General features: G+C 41.9%; 1 protein-coding gene across 1 annotated transcript; it reads left to right on the top strand.

The window, feature by feature from the left end:
• The first annotated feature begins 834 nt into the window (after nucleotides 1–834).
• On the top strand, nucleotides 835–12,163 carry LOC121536863 (G-protein coupled receptor 143-like). The gene is made up of 10 exons (XM_041844468.2): nucleotides 835–1,030; nucleotides 1,345–1,625; nucleotides 3,337–3,446; nucleotides 4,865–4,959; nucleotides 6,237–6,329; nucleotides 6,982–7,091; nucleotides 7,451–7,559; nucleotides 8,328–8,445; nucleotides 8,606–8,873; nucleotides 10,435–12,163. The coding sequence occupies exons 2-10, from the start codon at nucleotides 1,367–1,369 to the stop codon at nucleotides 10,536–10,538; spliced, it is 1,266 nt and encodes a 421-aa protein (XP_041700402.1). The 5' UTR covers nucleotides 835–1,030; nucleotides 1,345–1,366; the 3' UTR covers nucleotides 10,539–12,163.
• Nucleotides 12,164–12,650: the final 487 nt, after the last annotated feature.

The raw sequence follows: 12,650 nt of genomic DNA on the forward strand, positions 1-12,650 counted from the left end.
ATTATCGAGAGGCAAACACGTGACAGTGAGAAAACATGACAAGGCACTCCTTATACACATTCTGTGACATGCACTCTTCATGGATGCAACGAGGTGATTCTCTATCCCAAGGACAGTCCAGATGAAAACATTCTTTAGAAGTTATTTTATCCACCATCAGATGACAGTAGCAGAGAGAGGTTTGTTCAGAGAGAGAACGAGACAGAGAGAGAAGAGAGAGAGAGCGCTCCAGGGGGTGCTGCAAAATCAAATAGCCTACTATCAATCAATCAAATGTATTTATAAAGCCCTTTTTACATCAGCAGCAAACCCCAAACAGCAAGCAATGCAGATGTAGAAGCACAGTGGCTAGCAAAAACTCCCTAGAAAGGCAGAAACCTAGGAAGAAACCTAGAGAGGAACCAGGCTCTGAGGGGTGGCCAGTCCTCTTCTGGCTGTGCCGGTTGGAGATTATAAGAGTACATGGCCATTAAGGCCAAATTGTTCTTCAAGATGTTCAAATGTTCATAGATGACCAGCAGGGTTGTAGAGGGTACAACAGGTCAGTACCTCAGGAGTAAATTATGTCGATTAAATCCCTGCCACTGTAAACCTAACACACAAATTACTTTGTGCCTTGTCATAGAAGGTGCATGGATTAGAATAGTTTACCATTGCATAAACCCACTGAATGCCCTCTCTGTAATCAATGCATATTCATAGCTCCTTTGTTTCGTTCCACAAATCCTTTCCGCACCTGCTTTTCTGGTTCTTAGAGTTGGAATGCAGAAGCTCCCTACCTACTCAGGTCACGGTGCTGCGCATTAGGGTGTTCATAATCTATCTGTCTGGACAGGGTAGGGCCTAGTAACTTTCCTACTGTATTTCAACTTTCGAATGTAGCCTACCTACATTAAAATCACTCTAAACGACTGCATAGTATCACGTTCTTGTATAGTTGGGTCAATTGTTGTAGTAGAAAATGTAAACGTTTGCATACTGTGCATTTCCTATTTTCCACTAGGACTACAGCCCCTGCTATTTATTAAAGGTGAGTCACAGTCTCTTCCTGAACACACATTGATACACTTATTTTTCATACACTCTTAATGCAATCTATATTTAATATTGTAGAGGCATGGACAACTTGTTGGAAAAATTTAACTGAACAAAGAGTAAGCCTTTACACTCCAAATGTCAGAGCAACATTCTTTTGTAGGCTCTTACCAATGTTGGGCAGTTAAACCCTGACTGGAAATATTAAATAGAAGCACATGATGATTCAACCCGTGATTTTCACTAGGAGCAGCTCATACCACGACTAAATGAATGAATTTCCCTTTATTTTCTCCCCTGACACCGTAGCCTGCTTTTCTGCATCTAGTCCATGATGGCATCCCCAAGGCTGGAGACGTTCTGCTGCCCAAACAGAGACGCATCGACCGAATTTGTCATTACTTTTCAACCCCTCTTCTTTAGCGCCATTTGCATCGGTAGCGCAGGTTTAAGTTTGATATTTTCTATATTACAACTTTTGCCCAAACGTAGGGGTTACAGACGCCTTGGACAGTACCCTCTTCCTAAACCAGCGTCTTCGTCGAGAATATTGTTTATCATCAGCATATGTGATATACTGGGATGTGCAGGTAAGGAAATATCCCGTTACTTTTCATCAACACTTTCCATGTCACTGCCGATACGATGGAGAGTTTACTCAAATATTATAATTGTGTCAGCCTACTTTACTGTGAACTTTTTAATTGTTCATCATAGCCTATGACAATGGAATCAAATATTGTAGCTAGTGAAACACCAGTTCTTATCATATGCAATAGGGCATATTGCTCAATTTGCTCATTTTGTAACAGCTCTCAGTCTCACATGGAAATCCACTCATGGCACATCATGTAGCTAAGCCTAGTTATGATGACGCATGAGCCAACATTTTCAAGTTGTTATAAACCATTTCAGCATTGTGAAAGAATGGACTCTTACCAGCTTGTTTTCATAACGGCCACTAAATTATACACAATGAAGAAAATACAGTATAGTGCCACAAGCCTACCCTTGGACTGATTTGTCTCCTGACAGTGTCTAAATGAGGCAATTTATAGGCCTAGCTACTATAGTAGGAATGTAGTTTCAGTTTCTTAACATCACCTAGGCAACTGTTTGAAATGAGAATATGAGCTGGATAATGCCTTGATATAGTAATATTAGAATTAGACTAATGTGAGAGGTGTAGTCTAGTCAGCTTACAATGCTTGAATTGTTCACTGGTGACATTTTATGGCCTCGAAGCCCTCTCTGAAATAGTCACAAAATGGACATTTGTCACACAAAATGATAGCATGCTAAATCAAAGCACTTTAAGTTGAGTCATGGCCTTTACTAGAAGGTCTAGTAGTGAGATAAGACACTAATGGAGAGAAGAAGAGCTGACTGAGGACTGCTGTCCTTTTGTGAGAATAATACTGATGGACTGATCAATTCTATTCTTCATTTAAGTTAGTATGCTGATATATTTGTTTCAATGAAAACATATGTCATTGTCTACTGGGAAAATGACATAAGAACACAATGATTCAACAAGTTAAATCAATTGGTAGTGAGAAATGATACATTTGACATTCTCTACCCACAAAAGTAAGTCTTTCTTTGTTATTTTGCTTCTACAAAAGGTGTCAAAGAATAATCTAATTAAGCTGAATAGTATGTGGTTCCAGTTTCTCCCAGCAAGGTTGTTTTCCCACAGCAAATAAAAAAACTTTAATAAGTTCATCATGCCACATTTCAGCCAAAGCACACTAGAGCATCAAGTACATCACGTTAAGTTACTGAAGTATACTCACACGTTTCCCAGCGTCATAGCACAGTGCAGCAGGGGAGCCCTATCGGATGCAGGAAGCGGAAAGGCCCTTATGAACGCTGGGAGGCCTCTAGTATTTCCATTACACTTGTAACCACAATAAGAAGGATTCCATGACAGAATCACATTAACAAGGTGTATAATAACATGAGCCAAATAAGCAACAGCTTCATTATCTGTTTCCAGTGTTAATTAAAGCCATTATTTAACTCCAGTATAATACCCTGTAATGTGTGTATGATGCTATGGTGATTTCCGTCCACCTCACAAAGATGACAGTTTAACGGACAGATGTTTAAAAATCACTCTCTATTTCTATTTAGTTTCTGTGATCTGAGTCATGTTGCATTTGTTTGACCGTTCACTTCTTTTAGGTCTATTGAATGTATCATCAATGGAGACTCATTGACCTCCATACAGTCAGGAGCCTTATAAAACAGATCTTCATGAGATGTCTTGAGATGTCTTGTTGTGTTTGTCTCCTCCAGGTATCATAGTGAGGTCATCCATCTGGCTGGGCCTGCCCAACCTCGTCAAAGGGATCAATGTGGCCAACAACAGCGACGTGTGGCCAGAGGTGTTCTGCGTCGGCAGTGCAGTACGTATGATACCCACGTCTAGGACTTTTTCCTGACCATGTGACCTGACCAGGAGAAACTCCTGACCTAGCAGAAGAAGAGTTACGGCAGGTAGCCTAGCGGTTAAGAGCGTTGGGCCTGTAACCGAAAGGTTGCTGGTTTGAATCTCTGAGCTGACTAGGTGAAAAATCTGTCAATGTGCCCTTGAGCAAGGCACTTAACCCTAATTGTTCCTGTAAGTCACTCTGGATAAGAGCGTCTACTAAATGACAAAAAGGAGCTCAGCAAATATACAGTACTGAGAGGACCGGGCTAGTAGATTATATTTTACATTAGAAACAGTCTTGTGGGCCTCCCGAGTGGCGCAGCAGTCTAAGGCACTTCATGTGGTCCTCTGTAACTCAATTGGTAGAGCATGGTGCTTGTAACGCCAGGGTAGTGGGTTCGATCCCCGGGACCACCCATACGTAAAAATGTATGCACACGTGACTGTAAGTTGCTTTGGATAAAAGCGTCTGCTAATTGGCATAATTGTTTAATTTAATCTCAGTGCTTGAGGTGTCACTACAGCTTCGGATTCGATCCCAGGCTGTGTCACAGCCAGCTGTGACCGGGAGACCCATGAGGCGGCACCCAATTCGCCCAGTGTTGTCCGGGTTAGGGGAGAGTTTGGCCGGCCGGGATTTCCTTGTCCCATCGCGCTCTAGCAACTCCTTGTGGCAGGCCGGGTGCTGCAAGCTGACTTCGGTCGCCAGCTGGAGGGTGTTTCCTCCGACACATTGGTGCGGCTGGCTTCCGGGTTAAGCGAGCAGTGTGTCAAGAAGCAGTGCGGCTTGGCAGGGTTGTGTTTCGGAGGACACATGGCTCTCGACCTTCGCCTCTCCCGAGTCCATAGGGGAGTTGCAGCGATGGGACAAGACTGTAACTACCAATTGGATATCACGAAAAGGGGTAAAAGTACAAACAAATAAAAAATACAGTCACTTGCATGACAACATGGTGCTTAAAGGAGTTATTGTTGCGAAGAACCATAAAAAAACACATCTCACTGCACACAGCAGAGAATGTTGAGGGAAGTCAGGAGTGTTGAACCAACACCTTTATTTAGATAATTTGAAATTCCCTGAGTAAGTAAATTACTCTGCATGAAGCATTTAACAACCGTGATCCCGTTTTTGGGTCTTGGACACACAGAGATGGTCATGCCTAGATGCAACTCTCACCCTGTGATCGTTATGCATGCAGAGCCACGTACATAGGCCTATTTGAAATAAAAGAGATTAGACCTAGATTAGATTTAGTTACATTAAAAAGCTATCCGTTACTTATCAAGGAGAGATTCTGCACCATGTATATTATCCTCCTGTATGATGCTTGTTGCAGTATGGTTTATATACAGTGGGTTGTTCTGATGTTGAGTCTGGTTTGTGTTCCCCAGATGTGGATCCAGCTGTTCTTCAGTGCATCCTTCTGGTGGACCTTCTGTTACGCTGTGGACGTCTTCCTTGTGGTCAAAAGATCTGCAGGAATCAGGTATGCTATACTCTCCTCCTGCTATCAATCACATTCTGCAATATCACTTCTATATCAAATGTGTTTTCTCTCAATCAGTGGTGGCTGGTGTCACTTTAAATGGAGAGGATGGGCTCATAGTAATAGCTGGAACGGAATAAATAGAATGGTCTCAAACACATCAAACACCTGGTTTCCATGGTTTCTATGTGTTTGATATACTTCCATTCATTATTATGAGCCATCCCCCCCTCACTAGCCTCCTCTGCTCTCAATATACTCTTGGCTATGTCTCCAGCTGGGAAAAAGTACCACTGCCTCTGATGTGCGCTCTCATCAATATAATATCAGTAACTCGCAATATAATATAGCTACAACTCCTCAATATAAAACTCCTGTGTCTTTCCAGATGGGGAAAAGGACCACTGCGACTGATAGTCTGATGTAGCGCAAAAACAAATATTGTGTTTAATTATTCATACTGTACTAATGATATGCCACTTCCATTAGGCAGAGAATGTGAAAATCTGCTCTTCAGTTCTGATACCACTTCTCTCTGGGCTTTACCGTGTATCTCATATGTAGCCTGACCAGGTGAATCCAGGTGAAAGCTATGATCCCTTATTGATGTCACTTGTTAAATCCACTTCAATCAGTGTAGATGAAGGGGAGCAGGTTAAAGAAGGATTTTTGAGACAAAATATTGAAGTGTCTTTGATGGGGGTATGGTAGTAGTTGCTAGGCGCACAGGTTTGTGTCAAGAACTGCAACACTGCTGGGTTTTTCACGCTCAACAGTTTCCCGTGTGTATCAAGAACCCACCCAAAGGACATCCAGCCAACTTGACACAACTGTGGGAAGCATAGGAGTCAACATGGGCCAGCATCCCTGTGGAACACTTTCGACACCTTGTAGAGTCCATGCCCGACGGATTGAGGCTGTTCTGTGGGAGGGTGCAACTCAATATTTGGATGGTGTCCTTAATGTTTTGTACATTTAGTGTATGTTTATGTGTTGAAAGCTTTGCCTGGCTCATGAATCATGACTGGGGCCCTGTGTTTTAGTAAATAATGTCACATGACCTGGATTCTAACCTCTATTTTAAGCCTTTTCCAGAAATTAGAAATACACAAAAAATGAAAGCAATTGTCTAAAGAATGTGCTGGACCATCTGACATAAAAAGAAAAGGGGACAGATTGATGAAAAAGCTTTAAATAAAGATTCAAATCCAGGTCCTGTGACATGATTAACCAAAACATAGGGCCCCATGACATGTGATGTCTTGTTGTTCCGTCAGTACCATCATCCTGTATCACATGATCACATGGGGTCTGGCCGTGTTGCTGTGTGTGGAGGGTGTGGCCATGCTCTACTACCCATCCATCTCCAGGTATGTCAACAGCTCGCCATTGGCTGTGTCTGTGACATCAAGTTTGTGTTGTCGTGAATCACACTGAAAATGTAGGCTTGTGAAGTTGTGACACCATTTATGTACTGCTGACTGTCAACATACTTGGATGAGTGAACATTGTCTTAGGATACATGATGATTAGGGATGTATGATTATAACATTGTGCTGACAGGTGTGTTTTTGTATTTTCTGTGCAGGGAGAATAACGTGAATAACATGTTTTGCTTTTATCCTTGATGTTAGACCAGTGCATTCCAAGACCTGTGCTGTACACTGACAGTCAATAGCCCAATTGTAGGATTTTGCCAATGAGACCCTTTATCTACTTCCCCAGAGTCAAATTAACTTGTGGATAACATTTATATGTACTGTATCTGCGTCCAGTATGAAGGACGGTAGATGCAATTACATAAAAATTGAATCCACCAGTTCATCTGATTTTGAAAAGTAGATAAAGGGCTTCACTGCCAAAATCCAGAACTACCCCTTTAAATGACTGAGGATTGCGGTGTGTAAACCCAACATGTCTCTGTACTGCTTCTCCTGTGATCCTTCCCCCATGCCTGGAGGATACATATATGGTCGTGTGATGTGCAGTGCGTTTCTCTCAGTGTGCTCTCTCGTGTTGCAGCTGTGAGAATGGCCTGCAGCATGCCATTCCTCACTACATCACTACCTACGCTCCTCTACTGCTGGTGCTAATAGTCAACCCTACGCTGTTCGCCAGGACTGTGTCTGCAGGTCAGTTCAAACTGCCCCTCTGGTGCTGGCTAGCTGTTTATGATACAGAGCACTAGACAGGCAAAATGCATCCCAAATGGCACCCTATTCGCTATTTAGTGCAATACTTTTGACCAGGGACCACAGGCCGCATCCACAGGCACACTCATATCAGATATTCCATACAGAGATAAATACTAACAGCTCTATTGTATTTACATGTATAGGCCTACAGAAATGTGTTTAAATGGGTTCATTCTTTTATAGCTATTCTTTTTCAAAATAAACATTCTGTGATTATTGTAAAACCAGAAAGAAAGAAAGAAAGAAAGAAAGAAAGAAAGAAAGAAAGAAAGTGAACGTTTGTTTTTTCCATTCAGTGACATCATTATTGAAGGGACGACAAGGGATCTACACAGAAAACGAGAGACGGCTGGGAACAGAGATAAAAATACGCTTCTTCAAAATCATGCTGGTCTTCTTTATTTGGTAAGAAACTTCTCTTTATCTTAGAATAAACCAGAATATTGCATTTCATTGTGGTATACACAGTATGCAGTCTGTAACATTTATCCTGTCTTCTATTGTATTGTGTTAGCCAAACAGCATACAAAGCTTGACGGCAAGTAAATGGGTTATGGAGGAATCTATATTACAGCTCCTGGGAACAAAGTCAACTTAAATGTGATTAAGTTAAGGCAACAGTCCTTCCTGGCAATGCTGGAGAATGGCTTATGTTTGAGCTTCTTTCATAAAGTCCATGACCTTCCTTAAAGAGGTCATACTTATAATGCTGTAGTGTAAATCCATTTATTTCTAAAAAGCACTTTCAGAACATTATGGAGAGCTGCAGAGGCCCTTGAATTCTAAGATCCAAGTTTCCAAATTGAATAACTGGCACTTCAACTGATTTTTTACTACACTTTTTATCAATTACTTTAAGGCTGTGTTTACACAAGCAGCCCAATTCTGATCTTTTTTTTTCACTAATTGGTCTTTTGAAAAGATCTGATGTGATTGGTCAAAAGACCAATTAGTGGAATAAATATCAGAATCGGGCTGCCTGTGTCAACTCAGCCATAGAGACCTAATTTGGCATATTGTAGGTAGCCCTGGGTGAATCTGTCTAGTCAGCAAAGGAAGTTAACTAATTTTTATAATAAAAAATAAGCTTCATTATAAAAAAGTATTGAAATTCAGTATGCTTTCCTGAGATTAATGTACGATACCTTTATCATACATTATCCCACTTTTCAGCTGGCTTCCCAACATCATCAATGAGAGCCTGCTGTTTTACCTGGAGATGCAGACCGATATAAAAGCTGGTGACCTGAAGAATATACGAAACGCAGCCCTCATCACATGGTTTATCATGGTGGGTTCACTGTCAATACATTTACTTTATAGTAAACGATCTTGGCCAGAAGTTTTCGTTTGTGCAGCAAACGTGTCCAGCACCAATGTTAGTGTGTTATACTGAAGGCTCAGGTTTGTTCATATCTGAAGGTCTCTGTGTTGTGTTCTACTGTTTCCAGGGGATCTTGAACCCCATGTCAGGCTTCCTCAACACGCTGGCCTTCCATGGCTGGACGGGCTTCAAAGTGGACTGCAGCCTGCAGAGGAGGAGGGAGCTGGCCTGGGACTCAGCTTCCACCTCTGCGGCTAACGCGGGGGGCTACAACCCCATCGTGGGCTCCACCCTGCTCTACCAGAGCCATGTCCAGGAGGCCAAGAACATGACAGGCAAGAACATGACAGGCAACGGGCAGCCGGCCTCCGACGCCATCAGCGTCCTATCAGAAGGTAATGGGCATGTGTGGCTGCAGAGCGGGGAGAATGGCAATGGTAACTCCCCAGTGTATCAAGGCTGGTGAAACCTGTTGTACACACGCTGGGCATCATCATCTAACGTTACATTCTACAGTGCATGGTGCTGCCAATAAAGCTGCACTCAGTTTGTTTCATATCATACCAGCAAGTATGGGTTTGGTTTTATATTATTAAGTTATAGATGACTTCAGACCAATAGGGAATGTGCCTCACTCACTGGGCAAAGGTTTCCTTAGTAAATCCAGTTTTGATATAATAATACTGTCAGAGATTGTCCCCCAGGACCAGCTTAGATGATGTATTGTAGAGGATGATGGTCTGAGCCAGGAGAAATGACCAGGGAAAGAAGGCTTTTGTTCTCCTCATGAAATGACATGTACTGTTTGTGTAGTGTAGTAGAACATATATTGAACTGCGATTTGCTGCTGCATCTTTTAACTCCATAATGTCAAATATTTATGCTCTCACACACATGAGGACAAAAATATAACATGTATTTTGGGAGAAATGTATGTTTTTGTTGGTAGTTTTTTAAAAGTGTTCTACTATTTAAGCAGACTTAGGCCTTGATTCAATCAGATCGAGCGTTAACCCGCATTGGCAGACATCCGCATAGCAGATGTTTTGGCGATGTTGGAGGTGTAATTGTGGTATGAGCTGACACATTTCAGCGGCTGCTCTAGTGTCACAAACCACTCCTTATTATCCCTAGCGCATTAGAAGTTCAAACCGTTGCTGGGAAGTGTAGACTAATGCATGGTTTCATGTTCATTTATAGCCTATCAGTCTAATCGAGGTGTAGACATTAGAAAATCACGCATTCGAGTGTTTGAACTTGTAACACGGCTGCATGGGATTTGTTAGGATTATAAAGTTGTCTGGTTTGGTTGCATCCAATGGCAGTGTGCGCGATAAGCTAACGCAAGGAGCCGCTTTTGGTTTTGACAGCTCTAACGCAGTTCCTCCTCCGACACAGCCAATACAACCGCTATGCAGGTGTCAGCTAGTTCGGATCTGATAGAATCTAGCCCTTAGTGAGTCGTTTCGGTGCACAATTTCAAGATAATGTACACAAATATTTAATGTTTTTGATTGATGTTCAGGATCTCTGACAGTGATCCTGACTTTTTAATGAAAACCCCTCATGAAATAAAGAACAACTTTCAAGGCTTTAGTGTTTCTTGTTTATGAATTTGGCCCTGTATTATGGCTCTCAAGGATCGTATATTATCCCATGGGAATTCAGTTTCAATATAGAGTTGGCTTGTTGTTTTTTGGGTTTAACAAGAGGATCCAAACATATATTTGAACCCATAACAACACATGTAAATACAGTCTTGTCTAAACTATTCAAAAAATCCCAATGGTAAGAGATATGCTACTTGTATGAAGGTGTTGTGCATGCCTTGAATGAAGAGAGCTGCAGCAGAGGCATTTTAGACATTTGGGAGTTTTGATTTGAAGTGTAAGAGAAGGGATATATATACCCGCCTTAACTCAGTCATCTCCCCTATTCCCTATTTTGTCTTGCTAGGTTCAGAGTCTAGTACAATTGAAATCCACATTTCCACTGAGCACCGAGACTATGAGGAGATAGACGCAGATGGAGAATCGTTGGGGAGCTCTGCAAGGCACTAGCTGGAGCCACCTGCATCACCTGCTGCCAGCTTCCACTCTCTGCACCTCGTCTTTGTCTAACTCCCATTGAGTAACTCCCCTGTCTTTTAGGCCGCATCCTAAATGGCACCCTATTCCCTATATAGTGCACTACTTTGACCATGGGCCATAGGGTTCTGGTCAAAAGTAGTGCACTTTATAGGGAATAGGGTGCCATTTGGGATGCGCAGAGTTAGACCCTGTCCCTGATCTCTGTTGGAAAACCATGAACCCATAGACACGTCTCTAGATCCACCAGCAGTGTTAAAAATTGTCTGTCTACCTGTTCCATTTAAGTTATTTTCTCTTTAGGATTGCCATTTCATTACTACTGTAGCATAGTTAAGAAAGGTTTGATGTTATCAAAGAACAACATGACACACTTGGCCGTCCGTCTGCTTCTCATATCTCTGGTGTCCATATATGACAGGCCCCAAAGGGTTTGCCAGTTAATTTGCCTCAGCACTGAACACACCGCCCTCCTAATCACCATTGGCTAAAGACAGTGTGGTGTTACGTTATTGAACTATCAACTGTACAGTAATGGAATAGTCCCCAAGGCTACCTCACGGTGTCTCATGTTCAATTCAGATAGGCAATAGTACAAACCTGACATTTCTTATTGATGATGAACCTAGAGGCTGCCTTTTAAAATGTGCCTTATTACTCCAGAAACGTATTCAATGCAACACATCAGCAGATCCACAGTGTACTGTACGTATGCATGTATGCCTTGTGCACATAATTAGCCCCCAAAAGCATAAAAGAACGGGAATATAAATCCTCTTTACCTGAGATGCTGTTTATAGGTAAACGATTTGTAGATAGGGTTTTGAACGTTACATTGTTAACCTTGTACTTTGGTTCTATTTTATACAGTATTAAACATTGTGCAATTGTTGAGGTTTTGTGATAGTGTTATCTTTAACCCAAATTGAAGGAGGGTAAGCATTTTGTAATTTCTTTCAAGTTTGATGTGTCATCATGAGCTAAATGATCACATTAAATATCTCAAAGTGCTACACTGACACATCAAATATCTAACTCACCATATGCACATCATCATAATAATGCTATACATTCTGCCGCACAAGCCATAATTAAAGGGAAATGACAAGAACCCAACAATACAAGACAAGGAAAGTGTTTTCTAATATCAAAATAGAGTGATTTATTTGAGACATAGTGTGACTTCATTGTTTAGTCTTGGAAACAGATGACCATACCCTAGACGGGGTGGGGGAGAGAGATCAGTCACAGCACTTTATTCCACACTGGGCTTCTCAGCATGCCAAGATGGCCACCAACCACAGTCCGATTCTCAGTCTGACACAGACAATAATGGCTCTCAGCAACAACAAAAAAAGTCTGACAATGACCCATCCATCCATCAACGCCCGATTATGTCGTAAAAAAACAAAAAATAAAATGCTGCCTTTCCCCTTTCATCAGAAATCCAAACAAAAGCTGATCCTACCGTCACACATTGCTCTTAAAATGATCTTGACTGAAAGAGAGAAAAGGGTCCAGTAAAAAGGCATTGTCAAAGTCACGGCTTGTTAGTTTGAAGAGACTAATATCACGTTAGACCACGGTGAGTACAAGTAGACATACTGCATTCAAATGGGCAAGTGCGTCTTGCATGGCCCGGTGCCCCAGGTGATTTCACTTAAGGACCAGTGGAGAGGTCTAAAACGGGCCATGTAAAACGAACTTGCCCATTTAAAGCTAAACCCATTATACAGGCATCTCAAATCAGAAGTCAAATCTGACCAATTAGATCAGGCAGTGGAGACATCAGGACCTCAACCCAACTCAACCAATCACAGCTTAGAAGCTACAGCAAGACTTTCGCTTGACCAATCAGAGCCTGGTTGATCGGTCAGAGTGTAAGCTCGGTTTCCGCCAGATCGCTTGCGGTGCCAAACAGAGGAGTACTGTTAGAAAAGATCAATAGATGACTAGTGATGACAGTTTGCTACTAAAGCAACATTGAGACAACACAATAAAAACGTTCACAGCCACCTCTCCTTCTCCTAGTCAGTCATCATGTTCTCTGTCTGTTCTGATCTCCATTTCATTGGTTGTCATTAG

The sequence above is a fragment of the Coregonus clupeaformis genome, chromosome 23 (genome assembly GCF_020615455.1).
Source record: "Coregonus clupeaformis isolate EN_2021a chromosome 23, ASM2061545v1, whole genome shotgun sequence".
Taxonomy (NCBI): Eukaryota; Metazoa; Chordata; class Actinopteri; order Salmoniformes; family Salmonidae; genus Coregonus; species Coregonus clupeaformis.